Source organism: Lithohypha guttulata (genome assembly GCF_036872675.1).
Source record: "Lithohypha guttulata strain CCFEE 5908 chromosome Unknown scaffold_1, whole genome shotgun sequence".
Lineage (NCBI taxonomy): Eukaryota > Fungi > Ascomycota > Eurotiomycetes > Chaetothyriales > Trichomeriaceae > Lithohypha > Lithohypha guttulata.
The window spans coordinates 3,047,376-3,065,769 of record NW_027042750.1 but is presented as its reverse complement, the minus strand read 5'-3'; the positions used below and the strand labels follow the sequence as shown (position 1 = coordinate 3,065,769).

Sequence of the window (18,394 nt, the reverse complement as noted above, 5' to 3'; positions counted from 1 at the left end):
AGCCACATTCAACACGCGACGAGCCGATGTTTACCCACGCGTAAGTCGTGAATCCTCGAAATTGTTCATGATATTGTGTGCCTCAAGCACAAGCGCTGAAGATGGCGTTGCAGCTCGAGAACACCCATAATCGCGACGTTCTCATAGCCATTGAGAAGAAATACCAGCAAAAATGGCAGGATGACCATGTTTTCGAGTCCGACTTCCCTGAAGATGATCTGCCTCCTGCGGAATTGCGAGAAAAGTACCCGAAGTACTTTGGTACTTTCGCGTACCCTTACATGAATGGCTCTGGTCATGCTGGTCACTTGTTCACTGTGTCGAAAGTTGAGTTCACTATAGGCTTTCAACGACTGACTGGAAAGCGCACACTCTTCCCTCTTGGTTTCCACTGTACAGGTATGCCAATTAAAGCATGCGCCGACAAGCTGATTGGAGACATTGAGAAGTTTGGCCAGAACTTTGAACGTTTCGAAGATTACCAGGCACAAGACGAGCAAACGAATGGTACACCCGTGCCTGCACCAGTCCAGGGTATTAATAAGAAGGAAGACATTACAAAGTTCTCCAGCAGTAAGAGCAAAGCTACTGCTAAGAATGTCAAAACAAACTACCAATTTCAGTCTATGCTAGCAATGGGAATACCGAAGGAGGAGATTCACAAATTCGCAGACCCATACTACTGGCTCGAGTATTTCCCACCTATCTGGAAGTCCGATCTCATAAACCTTGGTGCTCGCATGGACTGGCGGAGGCAGTTTGTGACCACGGACGCAAATCCTTATTACGATGCCTTTGTCCGATGGCAGATGAATAGACTCAAAGAGTTGAACAAGATTCTCTATGGCAAACGATACACCATATACAGCCCGAAAGATGGACAGCCATGTATGGACCATGACAGAGCAAAGGGTGAAGGCGTTGGACCCACGGAATATACTGCGCTGAAATTGAAGGTGAAAGAATGGTCTCCAGAAGCTGCAAAAGCTATTGAAGGCAAGATACCACAAGATGCTAGCGTCTACTTCGTCCCAGCTACACTACGGCCAGAGACTATGTACGGCCAGACCTGCTGCTTCGTCGGTCCTGCTATCAAGTACGGTATCTTCAAAGTTTCAGATAAAGAATACTTCGTATGCACAAAACGAGCTGCTTGGAACATGTGCTTTCAAGGCAAGTTCTTCGACCTTGACAACTTTCCCAAAGACCAGAACCAACTTGAGACCATAGCTGAATTACCCGGCTCTGCTTTCGTTGGCACTCTCGTCAATGCTCCTCTTTCTATGTACAAAGAAGGTGTTCGTATCCTACCTATGGATACCGTCTTGGCCACTAAAGGTACTGGTGTTGTTACATGTGTACCTTCTGATTCGCCAGATGACTATGCCACCATTCGAGAACTGGCCAAGAAGGCTGAATACTACAAGATACAGAAAGAATGGGCAGAGCTTGAGATAATACCCTTGATCGAGACACCCAACTATGGAAATCTTATTGCCAAGACTTTGGTTGAAAAGATGAAGATCAATTCTCCCAAGGACGACAAGCAGCTTGCCGAGGCCAAAGATATAGCCTACAAAGAAGGGTTCTATACTGGAACAATGCTGGTTGGCGATTTTGCTGGAGAGAAGGTGCAAGATGCTAAGGAAAAGGTTAGACAGCAGATTCTCAATTCTGGAGATGGCTTTCCCTTCGCTGATCCTTCTGGTGAAGTCATCAGTCGAAGTGCTGATGAATGCGTTGTCGCTTACATCCCACAGTGGTTCCTCAACTATGGCGAGAACGATAAGGAGTGGCAAAAGACTGTTCTTGAATATGTTACAGCCAAGGACGGACTCAACACATATACACAAGAAACAGAAAACCAATTTGTGGCGAATCTGGAATGGCTTAATCAGTGGGCATGCGCAAGAACATACGGACTTGGTTCGAAACTGCCATGGGATCAACAGTTTCTGGTCGAGTCTCTTAGCGACAGCACAGTTTACATGTCGTACTACACTATCTCACACTTTTTGCATGGTGACAGATTCGGCAAGACGTCTGGCAAGCTCAATATCAAAGCTGATCAGATGATCGACGAGGTATGGGACTACGTTTATACACGTACGAATGACGTAGAAGCGACCTCGAAGAAATCTGGCATCTCCGAACAAGATCTCAAGACTCTGCGCAAATCCTTCGAGTACTGGTATCCTCTTGACCTACGATCCTCCGGCAAAGATCTGATACCCAATCACCTGACCTTCTTCCTATACATTCATCTTGCCCTCTTCCCTCGAGAGTACTGGCCTCGCTCTGTTCGCAGCAATGGTCATCTTCTCCTCAATGGTGACAAGATGTCCAAGTCAACAGGTAATTTCCTCACTATCTCACAAGCAGTATCCAAGTTTGGCGCAGATGCCACAAGAATAGCACTCGCAGATGCAGGTGATGGCATGGAGGACGCCAATTTCGAGGAGAAAGGAGCCAATGCGGCGATCATGCGAATGTACACGCTCAAAGAATGGGTAGAACAAACAGTCGCTGACAAGTCGCTTCGATCCGAGTCAGACGACCGTGTCCTATGGGATGATCTGTTCGAGGACGAAATGCATCTCCTGGTCCACGAAGCATATGGCCACTACGCAGACACAAACTACAAATTGGCTCTCAAAGCTGGTCTCTACGACTTCCAGTCCGCAAGAGATTTCTACCGTGAAGCCTGCGTCTCAGCTGGCGTTTCCATGTCTCGAGCGCTGATTCTCAAATACATCGAACTACAAGCCCTCGTCATCAGCACTATAGCTCCTCACTGGGCAGAATACATGTGGATCGAAATCCTTCACAAACCCGCCAGCATCCAGACTCAACTATGGCCAGTTGTTCGCGAAGCAGACAAAGCCCTCACCTCTCAGCGAGAATACATCAAAGCCACCTCCTCAAACATCACATCCGCCGAAGCCCTAGCAGGTCGCCGGATGGCCAAAGGCAAAGCCGCCTCCTTCGACCCCCGCCAACCCAAAAAACTCACCATCTTCGTCGCTGCTCAATTTCCACAATGGCAGGACAAGTACATCGACCTTCTCAAAGACGCGCTGGAAAAAGCCACGATCAATGACGACAAGGCCATCAACCAGAATGTCGCCAAGGCAGCAGGCAAGGACATGAAGAAAGTCATGCCATTTGTGCAGGAGTTGAGGAAAAAGGTCCTTAACGGAGATAAGGCGGCGTTGTTTGAGAGGGAGATACAGTTTGATGAGGTGAAGGCACTGGAACAGATGGTCAAGGGTCTCAAGAAGCAGACTGGATGTCAGGAGTTGCAGGTTGTGAAGGTTACGCCTGAGGCTAAGGATCTGCCTGGGCAGGCGCATGCTGCTGAGCCGGGAAAGCCGACGTTTCAGTTTGAGAATATTCAGACGTGAAGATGATCGAGGAGGTGTTCATGAATGACGATGACGAAAAGGGTAAGGAGTAGAGATGCGTTCTGGTGCGAGATTGTGCAAGATCTGCAAGAGGAAGAGTGAATGATAGTCAAAGGTGGCATCAAGCGACGATGTACGCGTCCAGAATACGCACTAGATTATTGCGTGTGCTTCAGCCAAGTCTCGCTGGGTATGTTGCGGCTACATCCTTTTTTAACTAGGCCTTGAAAGGTCGAAATTTAGGCCAACACGCTTGCTATACCAAAAGTAGAATCACAAAGACTTTTTCTTTCCCGTAGCTCAATCTTCTTTAGAGTCCATGCTGTAGATGGTATGCCAGTTTTCCGTCTCAAACCTGGTCGAGCCAAGAGCTGGATAGGAGGCAAGGGTCCACTATTGTGCACAGGAGGATCGCTAGGTGATTCTGGACATGTCACGAAGCCGGACTGAGAATCGCTTGGTCACTGCCTCGTACCCGGAAATAGGCATATCAACGACATACGTTTTTGTATACTAGACAGGAGAATTTCCAATTTCGTAGCTGTTGAATCAGCAAGTCATGATTTATTTCGTGCACTGTTGAGCAAGCGTGATCGAAATTCCTTATCGCTGTTTCATATTGTGTTGTGGCAACTTCATCATTGGTCAATGATAGTGACCGTTATGGAAGATTCAAAGTAAGTCACTCAATCGGTCGATTGCGTCTCGGCTGCTGATAGTGTTCGACCTTGACACCCTGGTGCCGTTGCATAGCAGATCCTTTCGGTAGAACTATCGCCACATGCCGCAAATGTAGACTCAAAGCAATGGTTCGAGGCGGCAGGCGGTTGGTCTCAAGGCCAGAGTTCACAGTGCCTGCCTTCGTAAGAACGTTGCGAACTCATAAGGTGAGAGAAATGTTACTGCACACTGTGTCGAGTCTCAACTCAAGACTCTAGCCAAACCAACTCCATCAAGATGATTAGGCAGGGTGAATGGAGCATGTACTAAGTTTATGTCCAAGAACGAGACGGTGTCTCTTCATAGGAAGGGTGCCTCCCAAATGTCTCGATCGATCTTCATCACCGCACTTTGCTTGTGCGGAAACGAGACTTCACCTTTTTTGTAGAATCCCACATCGTGCAAATAGTCAATAAACCTGAACAGTCGTTAGCATGCTTCTCAACCCTGATCGCGCTGGATCTTGACCTACTTTTCATTGTCCGTCCTCGGTTCAAGCATAATCTGGTCAGTTCTCATATCTGCCAACCAGCAATAGTGCACAAGCGCACTAAGCCATACTTTTACTCTATGTCGACCACGGAAGTCTTGCTCGCCAACAAGGCAATGAAGACCTCTAGTCCAATTGCCGACTTCTCCGCCCAGGAATCTGCCGAATTTATCCTCCTTGACCCAGTAGATTTCGAAATAGCCGAACGGTTTGCCGTCGAAGCAGCCAAATACTGGAAAGGAGTGTCTTGATGATAATGCGTTGGTGAGAAACTGGATGGTATGTGATAATGGCCCAGCTTCGCCCCAACTTGCGTTGACTCGAGGGTCGTTCATCCACTTATTCAGGATCTCGGTGTCTGGGAGTCGCTCGGTGAAGTTTGCTAGGGTAGGTAGCGTTGCGATGCTGATGCTGGAAATGGAATTCGATTGGGTAGCTGCATTGGCTGGATTTGTGGATGCTGATAGGCGAGGAGCACCTGGACCGAGGTAGGGGACAGGTTTCGAAGAGAGACAAGGTACACGAAAAGAGAGCCAGCTGTCAAGGGAAGGAATATATCGGTTGTAAAAGGTTTCGCTTTGCCTAGGAGGCTTCGGACGTATGGGATGCCGGATGTAGTTGCTGAAAGTGTATTGTGTGGGCGGAGCAGGATAATACGTGGGCAGATGAGAGCCGGATGTAAACGGCCCACCAGGTGAGGAGACGCCTGGAGTGTGGGCAATGTCTATGAGAGCAGCAGCTGAGCTCATATCTGAAGATAGAGGCGGACGAGGACTGCTTCGATTATTGCTCCCTACTTGACCTCGCTCAGGTGATCCTGGACGAGACGGATAAGGTGACTGTGCAGGCATAGGACTGTGCTGAACAGGGGCAAGAGTGAACAGGAAGAGGCGTGCGTCAATTTGCCAGAAGGCACGCCTCGAGACAAAGCAATCGGTCCAGCCATCTGGGCTGCGTAGATCGGTATCGGTCCCAACGGAAGAATCTTCAGAAGTCACCAAGCCCATGCGCTCCAGCTTCGGTAGAGTATTCCGAGATTTGAAAATGCCTTCTCTGCGAATCTTTATGCGCCAATCGCCCTTGGGTCTGCCTGCTTGAGGTAGTTCGGAGAGAAAAGGATTGTCCAGCTGTGGCGAAGGTGGATCTTTGTGAAAATACCAGCTCAATGTAGCCCATAGCATCATGGCAATGTGTCGAGTGGGAGAAGTCGGGGTCTTGAAATCGCTGCTTGAGGGAATTGAAACCGAGGAGATGAAAAGACTGTCGTTGCGTAAGGTCGGTCTTGTGAAGCGATGTGAGACGGTGTGTTTTTGGTGGGTAGGCTCTGGTGGCTCTTCTCCTGTTCCAATGTATATTTTGCTCCTGTGTCTGATGCGCTCCTCGTCGTCCTCGACTTCATCCTCCGTCATGATATTCACCGTCCAGCCAGGAGGCATCGCGGAGTGGTGTAGGTCGAGGTCATGAGATTTGAAGGTATATCCGCCGAAGATAGGAGTCACCGTATAGGTCTGCCCATTAGGTAGGTGGACGGTCTGTGCTGGCATCTTGGGCTTGACGCGACCATGGCACAACAGTATGTTTGTGGTTGTAGCTGCCTTGTGATAAGGCCTTGGGTCAGGACGTCTCTACGGGAAAAATTAGTGGTCTAATAAGCAGTATCTCAAACAATGGTCGTATTATGATGCGCCAGACAGCAGGGCTCTTGATCTCAGCGACGGTTTATTTCTTGTGCACGATTCAAGCTGCAGAATGACGTACTGGTAGAATCGGCATGTAGCAGCCCTCGGCCAGGTGCACAGCTGTGTGGTAGGATGATGAGGTGGACAGGATGCACCTTTCTATAGCACAAACCACATTGCTCGCCTACAGATATCCTTCAATCCCGAGCGTCAGCCCTGTACAGTAATATCATTTCTGCCATAGGTGTGGGCATACTCACCAGCTGGTAGCAGAACGACACCCCGCACTGGCACGCGAGTGGGATCGTTAGCGAGCCTAGCGTGAGATCAAAAGCCGCTTACTACTGCCACTGTCTATAGATCCGTGGAATAGAAGGGTATAGCGAGCTCATGTACTCGAAGAAGAGGTAATTCTCCCAGGCGGGAAAACGCTTCTGTATTGGAGGCTCTCTCATCGTATCGTCGGTGTCATCGTGGTCGTTATTCGGTACCACCAAAGCTAGGAAAAGTATTTTGGTCAATGGTCCACCAAACTTGCAAAAAAAAAAACGCGTTCCTGAAAGCTTGCGTTGTGCCGAAGGAGCCCTCGACAATTCTCCGCCGCAGCCTTCGGCCAGTTTTACCTCTCCTTTCGTCACTGTTGAGATTGGATCACTTTTTTCAACATTTCAGCTTCAACCTCCACCAAGATATCGGCCAAATGACTATTTGATGGTCGCCAGGTTTTCCCCTAACATGTTGATAGTATGTCGGAAGAGCGCATACTGCAATCAAAATATGGCTAGAAGTCCTGGATAACTGTGCCAATGGACCTCTCCTTGCCTAATCTTATCAGCTCACCACCGACGACAAGATCCATCAACCCTAATCCAACGCTTTTGTATATCACGTTTCCTTTTTGCAACCAGTCCAGTAATCCTCTTTCGCCTTCACCGCCAGCTTCAATCTCTTTGTGGACTGACCTCTTCACCATGATCAACTCGCCCACTTCCACCAGCTGTTCAGGTGTGATCTTGGCTTGGATGATTTCTCCTGCCTCCTTCAAGCAACCGTCTAAAGTATCGACAATGATCACTCCTTCTTGCCGTGCATGTTTGTGGTAATGTCTGTGTCCTTGGTCCGCTTTGACTGCCGACTTGATAATTTCTGGGTGTAACTCGATCATGTGTGGCGCATACGAGCCTATAGCTGATATGTATCGTCCCTTCCTACGTCCTTCATGACTGGTCAAGAACTCGTGTGGAAAGAGTGGTTCTGTTGATGGTGTGCAGCAGAATATAACATCTGCTTTACGCACTTCATCCTTCAACAAGCGACCATACTCACCGAACTCGGGCGTGACAATACTGAATTTGACATGTTTCCATTCTTCTTCGCCACCATGGCCTGGTTGGAACAGCTTCATCAGCCGAATCGCGCCGTCAAAACTTCGGTTGACAATATTGACATGGTGTATTTCGGATGCCCTTAGAATCAGTGCGAGCCGGATGTGCCAGTAAGCCTGCTTTCCTGCACCAAAAATAGTGATAGTGTGCACATTGGTCCTCCTCTGAAGCATGAATGTGGCTCCCAGTGCGGTCCGGAAAGCCGTGAGCTCTTCTGCATTGAGGATGCCTTGCGGGTTGCCCACAGAGTCCATTATCGTGATTATACCTTTGGGTGTTGTGGACTGCGAGCTGGCAACTGAGGAGGGAGGTCGAAAAGACTCGCCTGAAATTGAAGTTGCATCTGAGCTTGACGTCGATTGTGCTGGCGTTAGTTGTAGTGCCTCAATCCCAGTCGATGCTGAGCTGACTGATGACTTCTTGCTAGCTATGCTGGCGTTGCTTGATCTATCTTGTGGTTGCTCCAAGGTCACGACCTTGACGCCCACCGCGGTGCTACTCGTAGCCGGCATGAATAAAGAGGTTGCATTGTGTCTCTTTACGATCGTCCTGGTAGGCTGGAAACTGGCACAGCATGACGCGTTGGTGTCGCCAGTTGAATAGTCATGGAGGGCAGATCCGAGACTGAGTCCAAGATCAACAACATCCTGGTATGTCAGACCTAGCAATATCTCTCGGACATCCGAGTCTGACAAGACCGAGAGAGGCATGCTGATTTATTGCGCTGATGGATTTGACGTCTGTTAGAAGCGTAGGTCACGTCTGGCACGGATTTTTCCTCGTTTTATTTGAACAACGACCACAGGCATTGATAGTCGTTCATTCAAATGGTTGATGTATGTTAGATAAACAGGACTACTGTGCTAACTCGAATCATAGATGTGACTTGAAGCGGTAAGCCTCGCCATTCTTCGGTTGTGACTAAGCTGCTCATTTTTGAGTTCCGCAAACTTCGATATTTATAAGCCATGTGCCGAGCAGATCGGGCAATACCCGTACGAGTTAGCCATGTTGCAAGACTGCTCACGTAGTGGCACACTGTCGGTACTCACACCCTCGTACTAGAGAAAACGACATCTGCGACAGTGATGATGGTTCCTTCGAGTCATGCAGTACAAGGTCATGATACTATCCCACTGCCATAGCGCGCTAATGCACAACGACATTGACTAGTGCTTATCGATTGAAGTGGTTGGAATCAGTTCATCTCATGGTAATGCGTGAAATTCACGTCTCTGCCGCAACCTGAGAAGTCATTACTGAACAAGGACGGTCAAGGACAACAGAAAGGGGTATCACATCGCAAGCTATGGTGGTACAGAATTCCTGCCCCGAATATTGCTAAAGGAAAAAGAAAGTGATGTCGACCTCGAACTCAGCCAACCTCATCATCTACGTCCCCCACATATCCTCGTTACCTTTTACCATGTCGTTCTCAGCAACCACCTTTAGCGAATACTGCTTCTTGTTCTGCTTGATCTCTTGCTTGTTCAGCAGCCTTCTTGGTGTGATTGGCGTCATAGGGGTAGAAGGGCAATATGGCGAATATGGTGTCTTTGGCACGCCTGTCTTCGGTCCGTTCATGACACTTTGCCTCCTGTCCACAAAGGTCGTTTTTGTTGGTGGCGCGCTCTTCATCGACTCGCCGTAAAACTGCCGGAAAGGGAGAACTTTTGCATTCGAGTTAACGGTATTGACCGTGTCGGCGCTTGTAATGCCAGTGGGTTGAGCACGACCGTGCATTTCGATCTCTTCGACCTTCTGAGCTCGGCCAGGTGTTGGTGGAGGTGGGCCAGGGCTGTAAACACTTGGCTGCAAGGAGGCTTGAGAACCATTCCAAGCCGATTGTCTTAGATCTGCAGAACCAAGAGGCTTGGAAATCACCCGACCACCGACAGTGATTGCACTTGGTCTAGACCTTTCTTTCTTGTTCGAGTGAGAGGAGCCGATGCGAGATGTCATTGATGTTATCGACATGGCTTTGGACTTCTGGGTGGGATTGTCGAGCAACGAGGACTCATCCGACTCTGCGATCGGCGGATGAGGCATTGGCTCGTAGTATTCTTGAGGGTAGACTTCTGGTACAGGTGGGATATATGCTGGATGTGCCATCTGAGGTGGATATTGAGGTGACCTAGGAGATCGAGGGGTCCTTGGTGTTCGTGGAGTTGGAGGTAAATTGTCTTCTAGGACAGGGGAAGAGTCGGAACTGCTGTGTCCTCTGTTGGATTTCCTCTCTTGATCGTGTACCATGACAGCGGCGTAGAGTTTGGCCATATCATCCATGTTTCTGGCCCTATCGGCCTCCACCACTCTATCATCGATTCGTGAATTCAGCGTGGAGAGACTGACTTCAGACGGCTGACCCCTATGGCTCCTTGCCCACGACTTGATGCTCATCATTTTACCGGGACTCTTGGGACTCAAAGGACCAAGCGGACTTTTCGGTCCAGCCTCTATTTCTCTCAATGTCACTCTGCCAGTTGGCTTCATGATTGACTCCATCTTGAGTGTGCGGTCAGACTGCTGTTGCCTTCTCCTGTACCTAGCTCCAACTATGACAAGGCCGATGGCAGTGAGGGTCAGCCAGAAGAGGTAGGCGCAAACGATGCCGACGATCTCGTACTTTAGCTTGCTTGAGTCACGTAGAGCGTTGGCAGAGGCGGGAGGACCTTCTTCGGGCGAAGGAGCTGGATCACGGAAGATGGAGATAGTCCAAATACTCTTTTTCTCGGTAGGAGCAGCACTTGAGAAATCAACAAGAAGAAAGACCGTGAAGAGCGACGAGGCAATCGTCAACATGTTGGAAGGAAGGTCAATCTTATGAGGTCTCAATCACAATAGATTATCCTGCGTCTATTGAAACTACAGGTACCCCTGACGATGAAGCAAGCGCTTTTGCTGTGTGCCGCAACATAGATAAAGTAAGAAGCCATTCCATAATGTTTGAGGGCTTGGGATGGAGGGAGGTTGAGAAGTGACGGTCAAGGTGATTGGGTGCAGTCAGTTGTGAATGCAATGCAAGGTCTGACGGTGGGAGCACTTCCTGCGACAAATGAGAAGAAAGGCAAGGGTCGAGCTGTCGAAGCTACGAATTAGCGAACCCATTGGTGTCCATTATGGTTCAGGCACGATACCCAAGCGAGCGGTAGCGTGGAGGGTATAAGCGCCCTTGGCAAAATCCAGGCTTGTGGTACCTCGTTCGATGCTGTTTGGGAATGCTCTCTGTCAGCACAGCTTCGGCTCTTATGGCTTAAATTCCTTACTCGAATTCTGCCTCGAATAAGCGTGACCGTCACTCGAGGAAACGAGCATGTCACAGGATGTGATGTGCGATGAGACTGTGACATATGGTTGCACGCAGAGCTCATCGAATGAAGCTCTTTCTCGTATTGGTAACATCCGCTCAAACTTGGCACCAAGAGGTTACTCGATCATGTCCTACATATGCGAGTATGCCGGCGCTTATTGTGGATTTGTATCGAAGGGTCTCTGTGAGATCCGAGTGTGCTTGTAACGTCGGTTGCAACGATGCGCGCCCTGAAGGCCTCTGGACAGGATGTACGATAGTTGCTGGCAGGTTTTCGGAACCTGCGAGTTTCAGGACAGCAACCTCAACCTTCGAGAAACGACAAGTATCATCTCCAGGAGCCACCACTTCCTGTGGGCCAGCCTAGACCAGCAAAACCAGAACCTTTACCCAAACTCGAGGACGAAGAGGCATTGACTGCCCGTCGCTTGCCCTTTAGTCCTTCAGACTCCTTCACACCAGCCACGATCTTCTCCAGGGAAGTTTCTATAACCACTCCTCCGACAATCATCTCACCAAGAACAGCATGCATCGTCTCGAAGCCGAAGATTAGATCGAGCTCGCAAACATTTTCAAATAGTCTGTCCAGCGCTTCAACGAAGACCTGGATGAAGTCCAGTAAGGCTAACGGTGACTCTGTAGAAGTTGAGATCAAAATGAAGTACAGTGTAGCGTAGTGTCGATACGTGATTTGTGTTGGCGCATCAGGCGAGGAACTGACACCAGCAGGAGCGAGAAGAGGAGGCAAAGGCAGGAAGTTGCAAGCCGACGATGGTCTTGCAGATACCAAGTCAAATATCTGGCGTAGCAATGTCTGTTGTGTTGCTGTATCCTGCCTCTCGTTAGACAATGTTTGCCCACCTCTATCGAGCGACTTGCTAGCTGAGTGTAAAATTTGGTCAGTCGCGGCTGCCCATTATTGTTGAACACCAGGACGGCATTGATCATCTTTCAATGGCTTCGTCTATTGATTACAATGCCAGAACGATTGTATTCGACGATGAAACCATCGAAAACGTGGGGAATATTACTCATGGTCAACGCTAACATCCCCGAACACTTGCCCAAGCTGGAAAGATTTCGGGACTCAGAAATTTGGCTGTCGCAAGTGATTTTATTGAATTGACTTTACCAACACCAACATTCGAACGCTTCTGTCAATTCACCACAGCACTCGTCCAAGTCTGATGCTTGGATCAAGATGTCTGTGGTACCGAGGCTCATCAGCTAGCTGTCAAGTTCGCATTTGTCCCATTGTCAGACAATACCACGCCGCTCCTTCGCTCTCTAGCCCATTTCGAAGCAAGGATGCAGTGCAATCAGTCTACATCGACACAGTTCCGCCGTCAGAGCACGAGACTCTAGCTGCACGCAAGTTCTTCGAGACACATCTTCCCACCAAGGCTTGGACTGCAACAGAATGGCGTCAAGTAGATCCTTCTGGTTCAAATTCCGGTCTGCTAACGCCCGAAGTTGTCTTCTTGGGTCGCAGTAACAGTGGCAAGTCCTCCCTGCTGAATGCAGTCCTCCAAAACCCTCAGCTCTGTCGTGTTGGACCGAAGCCAGGCAAGACAAGCACTATGCATGCGTGGAGTTTGAGCGCAGTCGAACTGGATAAAAGAGGAATCAAAAAAGTGAATAATGGTGACAGAGCGCCCAAATTGACCGTGCTTGATACACCTGGCTGGGGACATGGCAGTCACCATGAGTGGGGAGAGCAGATTATGAAATACCTTCGGAGTCGACGTCAGCTTCGTCGAGCTTTTGTGCTAGTCAACCCCAAGCATGGACTGAAAACATCCGATTTGCAGATACTCGAGCTCTTGAAGACTCAGGGAATATCTCATCAGCTCATCGCCTGCAAGTCTGACTCTCTGTCGGCTACCAACTTGCGCGAAGCGCTCTACGAGATCGAGATGCAACTTGAAACGAAATTTGGCGATAAAGCTAAACGACATGGACCTACGATCCTGACCATCAATGATATCCTTGCAGTCGGTGGTCTCGGTGACGGCAAGTCCAACAAAAAGCTCAACGACAGTAACATGCGTGGTGTGCAAGAAGTGCAATGGGCCGTACTTCGTGCTGCGGGATTAGAACAATACGCCAAATCTATTCTACAAAATGGAGGACTTCCTCCTAAACAGAAGATGCTCAATAGCCCGCAAAACGCAGTCACAGTCTCACCACGAGAGGACGTCGAGGTGGCGCCGTTGCAGCTTGCATCGGTTGCCAGCAGCAAAGAACCACCGCAACGACCAGTTCAGCCGAAACCTGCACCCAGTATAGGCATCGGTATCGAGGAACTTATGGCAATGACCATACCCGCTTCATCTGGACGTCCTACTGCGGGACCAAGCCCGAAAGAGTCGTCCACGACAGGTGTATCCACTACTCGCAGACAGCGCATGAGAGCAGGGGCCAAATGAGGCTTTCCCTTTCAACACGAAGACAGTATCTATTTGAGGAGTCGCCACCAAACTTTCTAGACACGATTCAGCTGCACCGCAGGCACCATCGCGATAATCTTCAACTTGAAGCAGCAACGACATGTGGAATCCTGCTATACCAGTCTGGATTCTTCCCTGTCAGTTATTGCTGTGTAATATAGCTGGAACAATAATGGTCACGACTTTGTAGAACAAAATTACGATTCAGTTCGCTGTCACGCCTATCTATGCAAATCGTAAGCTAAATACTAGCTATATCATGAGAGCCCCCAACAACAAAAAACCATTTGGTAAATACGCCACTTGCTCATGCTGTTCAAAAATGCTCCTTTCCGTGTTATCGATGAGTGACGCAATTACACAATTCCAGATGTCTGACACCTTGAATCCAGACACGTTGTTGTTATCCAGTAACACCCACTCTTCACACGATAGTCGTTTCAGACTTGCTGTGCTACTCCTTTCTTCGACACCGCCAATTGAGATATTGGACCTGCAGCAGGTGGTAATTGAGTTTGGCCGTAACAAAAACATATCCTTTCACAGATAGTATCCCCTTGACACTCCAACGCTATGCTTTTGAATCTGCTGATCGTTATTCTTGTAAAAGTTTCATGATGAATATTGAGCCCACAGAGAGGATCTCCCGGTATGTGCAATGGTGATGTTCTCGTAGTGGTGTTGTGATTATCAGGAAATTCGACCTCGAGGTGTTCGTATCTTGGCACCTGGCTAAAGGATGCCTAGACATTAACGACATCGGCAACATCATCTTTCGCAGAGACTGGGTCACCAAATTCGTCGACCACGATCCGGGTGCCTCGATCTCTTTGGGATATGCCGTCTCTGGCTGCGCCAAAGTCCAAGACCTGCGAATTTGTCAGTATAACGAAGAGGAAAATCGGCAATTTCACACACCTCAATGAACGTCATGCTTCCTCTCTGCACAGCAGCCACGCATCTACGATCGTTGAACTTGACCTGCCAGACACCACTTAGATCCGACAGTAAATCCTTCTTGCACTCTCCAGTCTTGATGTCCCAAAGCTTGAGTGTTCGATCAGACCCGCTGATCACCTTCTGTGAGTCGTGTTGGAAGCACGTAATAGCACCAGTATGAGCGGTCAACGTCGATTTGCATTGACCGTTCTCCGGATCCCAGATCCGCAGCGTACTGTCCGCCGCCGCCGAGACTAGTCGATCACCATTAAGATCGAGCAGACCCACGAGCGATGAATGGCCTTCCAAGGTGTATAAGGCAGACCCGGTCTCCAAAGACCATATCTTGACTAGATAGTCCATTGACCCGCTGATGCACCGATTGCGTGTATGATCCAGGACGACGCTGTACACTTTCTGGTTGTGGCCAACAAGTCGATGTATCGTTTCGCCTGTCGATATTTTCCACACTCGGACAGAGCAGTCGTAACTGCCACTTACGAGGGTGTCCGCATGAGCCGCTATAGCTCTAACAGAGTGTTGATGACCAGTAAGTGTACGTACGAAGAACGGACTGTCTTCTGCATCTGCATCTGTTTCGGCCTGTATGTGCTTGTTGTCTGTAGGCTTTGGTAACCTCCAAACTCTCAAGGTAGAATCTCGTGAGCCAGTAATGATGAGCGGTTGTTTTGGCATCATAATATCCTTGCCATGGATAGTCTCACCTACTTTGGCGGGCATGAGTATTTGCAGGCATCTGACAGTAGAAGTATGTCCTCGAAAGACATGTGTTTCTACACCTGCTTCAACATCCCATACTCTCACAGATCTATCTGTCGAGCCGGAGACAAGAGTATTGCCCATGTATTGTAAAGCCCACACCCCGCCCTCATGACCCTGGAGCAGTTTCCTGAGTTTGCCAGTCTTGGTATCGTATACGTTGATGTTGCTGTCATCACTGCCAGTCAGGATTTTGTCTGTATCGAATTGCAAACAAGTCACAACATGGCTGCCATGTGCCCGGAAGGCGAGATGATGAGGTTCAGTCTCATCCGACATCCAATTACGTCGGATGAGATGGTGTCGACGATATAGTGATTTGTATAGATGTAAACCTTTTAAGCCAGGCAGAGGAAGTTGTGGGTTAGGCACAGCAAGGATCGCGGCATTTGCGGCATTGTAAGGGCCCTCCGCTGTTGACATCTGGGCCATCCAGTCGCCAGATTCCATGTCCACAGATGCTTCTCTAGACGTGGCTTGGCGCTTAGCTAGTTTACTGCGGTTGGTCAGCTGTGAGGCAGCTTTTCGCTTCGATCGACGCAATGATGTTGTTGCAACAGGTCTTCGAGTAGTAGATGGTCCAGGAGATCCGAATTCACTGTCAGTTTTGATTGAGGATGGACGGCTCATATCCACCTCTCGACCCTCGGGACCAGAAGGATCCTGCCATCCCCAGCCTTGCCCAATGGCTTGTTGAAGTTCGCCTTCAGGAAGGACATAGCCATCAGCATCCAAAAGAGCTTTCCAGGCCCTCTCATCACTGTTGATAATCTGTCTCCACTTTTTCGAAACCTGTGAAGCATGACATAAAGACTGTACATCAAGGTATTGAAGTATGTTCTGGCCAAGCTCGGGTGGTAAGAGTGTCAAAAAATCATATTTGAGAGCAGGATTAACTGCATCTGCAACGACACGAAGTGTAGACTTTGGGCACCTTCGCAATAATTGATGCATGACATAACTTTTCATGGCTTCAGGAAGGGCTTCGAAGAAGTTCAGCATGGACGGAATATCGCGTAAGGAAGGGGTAGCACCCCTTCTGACGTCTGAATGTCCATCGTCTGAGGGTGCTGCGTCAGTCATGGCTGGGGATTCATACCGACCATGAGATGGAGTTTCCTCGAACTGAGAGCGTCGAAGACCCCATGCGCCACTGAAGTCCGAATTGGAATCCACATCGGCGAAGTATTCGTTGGGTTGTGTGTTCGTTCCCCCTGTAACAGGCGACAAACTGGGACTAGGTAGTGTGCCATCCTGTACAGAAGGACTTTCTGAAACGTGAAGTCGTGTTGGGATGGAGGATAAAGCCCTCGAACTGAGTCTGCGTTCTTGCAGAGGTACGTCCTCGGGCTCAATTGGTGGTGTAGGCACAACACTGTCATATGAAGCCCTGGATATCGTTCTGCTAGATGGCAAGACATTTCGTGGCCCGAGAGAGAGTCCGCTTGCTTCCTGATTTGCTGCCAACGAGTGGCTGTCGCCTCGACTAGGAAAGGGGTGTTGCTCTATTACTGGGGAAGGCAGCACATTCTGAGCGATATCTGTCTGAGCAGGAACAGGTCGGGGTCGTCGTCTGAGAGTGCGTTCAGGTCGTGTCTCTGGAGTGACTGGGGTTGATCTCTGAACAGCTCGTAGACGAGGATGAGATCTAGGGTTCGGTAGCGCTGCTCTTTGTTTCCCGTTTCGACGTACTAGTGTCTGTCTTTCCTGTGAGCTGGCGGCGGCGGCGGCGTCTGCCTGTGAATCTATCTCCGCTGCTGATTCAGGCGAGGCGGGTCTTTCTCCTAAGCCAGAAAGCAGTTGCGCCGACGGGCTTAAAGGATTTCGAAGGACGTTCTTCTCTTGCTCAACGAGTGGGAGGGGAGTAGTGTCTCTCAGATTGGAAATCAAGCCATGGTTTCTCTGCAGCAGGCTCTCCTCCTCGGCTATTTGTTCAAGCTCTGCCATTGTGTCAGATGCCTCCCGGAAGACCACTGATTTCCCTCCCAGAGCGAATTCGACATTTCGTAGGGCGACAGGCGTAGGTATCGCAGCCAGAGGATACAACTTCGGGTCGAGGTCAGTGGCATGTTCAGGGCTAGGCATAATCAGCGAGGGAAATTTCGTGGTGGTTGTCGTGGTCGTTGTCACGACAGTGGTCTGGGTTGTTGGACCAAACGAGAATTGACCAAGAGTACTGTGAATAGGATTTCCGTCTCGCATTCTCTTCGTTCTCAACTCTTTGCTGAAACCTTTTCGCTTCTTCGTGTCGCCATCTCGTGAGCTAACTAGCAACGTATCTGCAGGCTCGGCCATCGTTCCACCCTATATTGAACTCGAACGGACACAGCTCACAATATCGCGAAAGACTTGGTCGATCATCTAGCCGAGTCCTTACTGTTCCGCTTATCAAGGCCGGGCGTGTCAAGGATGTGCTCGTTATTGAAGGGGCGGAAGGGAGGACGAGCAACACTTTGATAGGTACGCAGCGGTCGTGACAGACAATGTTGTTTGCAAGTGAGTGAGCTGCGGCTATTGTGCTCGCGTTTGGTCACAAATGATTGTTTGTCGTAGAGGAGAGTTCAAGTTGAGACGTGCTTCCAAGCCTGCCTGAATCATTGGACACTGTCTTTTTGGAGGCAGTCAGTGGGGCCGCGCCAATGTGTTAGGGCGAGGCTCCTAAGGCGGCAAATTCGGGGCGTGGATTTCAAAAGGCGACCGCACCAACTTGATTTCACCTGGATGTTTCCATATCACAAACAAATAGTGCACGTCAAAAGATTCATTGTGTGTGAACGATATCGCTAAGGTCTTCTGCTATTGAAAACTATTACTTTCTTGACAACTTGAACATTTGGATTGGTATGCACGCGTGGCCATTGAATGGGAAAGGCCGATGCAGAACGCCCCCAGCGATGCCAATGATGCTTGGGCTGCAATGCCTGGTCCAAGCCAACGTCGATTCTTCTTGCCACTAATAGTGTATTACTACAACCACTCGAGTCACACACGAATGCACCTACACAGATATTTCCCTCTGGTCGGTTCTCATTGTCGACCTAATGGATCTCGTCGCTGGTTACAGCCCAATGTACTGTCGCATGTGTCGGTATATTGGTGAGCTACACAGTCTGTCTGCCGCTGATGTTGTAATATAGTGTGGCCAGCCGAAAATTGTCGTACCTATATGCACGATCAATTCAAGACGTCGTTTTGATATTCTTCAGCGGTTCTGTTGGAAGTTTTGAAATCCTTCAA

At 49.3% G+C, this 18,394-nt stretch overlaps 7 protein-coding genes across 7 annotated transcripts; 2 read left to right on the top strand and 5 right to left on the bottom strand.

Moving 5' to 3' along the window:
• Positions 1-101: 101 nt before the first annotated feature.
• CDC60 (cytosolic leucyl tRNA synthetase) lies at positions 102-3,404 on the top strand (the record flags this gene model as incomplete). Its single annotated transcript, XM_064895497.1, has 1 exon — positions 102-3,404. The coding sequence occupies one exon, from the start codon at positions 102-104 to the stop codon at positions 3,402-3,404; it is 3,303 nt and encodes a 1,100-aa protein (XP_064758184.1).
• Positions 3,405-4,424: 1,020 nt separating this feature from the next.
• LTR64_001115 (uncharacterized protein) lies at positions 4,425-6,158 on the bottom strand (the record flags this gene model as incomplete). The annotated part of the gene is made up of 2 exons (XM_064895496.1): positions 4,425-4,542; positions 4,597-6,158. The coding sequence occupies 2 exons, from the start codon at positions 6,156-6,158 to the stop codon at positions 4,425-4,427; spliced, it is 1,680 nt and encodes a 559-aa protein (XP_064758183.1).
• Positions 6,159-7,074: 916 nt separating this feature from the next.
• On the bottom strand, positions 7,075-8,388 carry LTR64_001114 (uncharacterized protein; the record flags this gene model as incomplete). The annotated part of the gene is made up of 1 exon (XM_064895495.1): positions 7,075-8,388. One exon carries the CDS (start codon positions 8,386-8,388, stop codon positions 7,075-7,077), a length of 1,314 nt encoding a protein of 437 aa, XP_064758182.1.
• A 682-nt stretch (positions 8,389-9,070) lies between these two features.
• LTR64_001113 (uncharacterized protein) lies at positions 9,071-10,480 on the bottom strand (the record flags this gene model as incomplete). The annotated part of the gene is made up of 1 exon (XM_064895494.1): positions 9,071-10,480. One exon carries the CDS (start codon positions 10,478-10,480, stop codon positions 9,071-9,073), a length of 1,410 nt encoding a protein of 469 aa, XP_064758181.1.
• An 836-nt stretch (positions 10,481-11,316) lies between these two features.
• Positions 11,317-11,936, bottom strand: LTR64_001112 (uncharacterized protein; the record flags this gene model as incomplete). Its single annotated transcript, XM_064895493.1, has 2 exons — positions 11,317-11,787; positions 11,850-11,936. The coding sequence occupies 2 exons, from the start codon at positions 11,934-11,936 to the stop codon at positions 11,317-11,319; spliced, it is 558 nt and encodes a 185-aa protein (XP_064758180.1).
• Positions 11,937-12,408: 472 nt separating this feature from the next.
• On the top strand, positions 12,409-13,417 carry LTR64_001111 (uncharacterized protein; the record flags this gene model as incomplete). The annotated part of the gene is made up of 2 exons (XM_064895492.1): positions 12,409-12,443; positions 12,481-13,417. 2 exons carry the CDS (start codon positions 12,409-12,411, stop codon positions 13,415-13,417), a joined length of 972 nt encoding a protein of 323 aa, XP_064758179.1.
• Positions 13,418-14,181: 764 nt separating this feature from the next.
• CDC4 (SCF ubiquitin ligase complex subunit cdc4) lies at positions 14,182-17,452 on the bottom strand (the record flags this gene model as incomplete). The annotated part of the gene is made up of 2 exons (XM_064895491.1): positions 14,182-14,307; positions 14,357-17,452. The coding sequence occupies 2 exons, from the start codon at positions 17,450-17,452 to the stop codon at positions 14,182-14,184; spliced, it is 3,222 nt and encodes a 1,073-aa protein (XP_064758178.1).
• Positions 17,453-18,394: the final 942 nt, after the last annotated feature.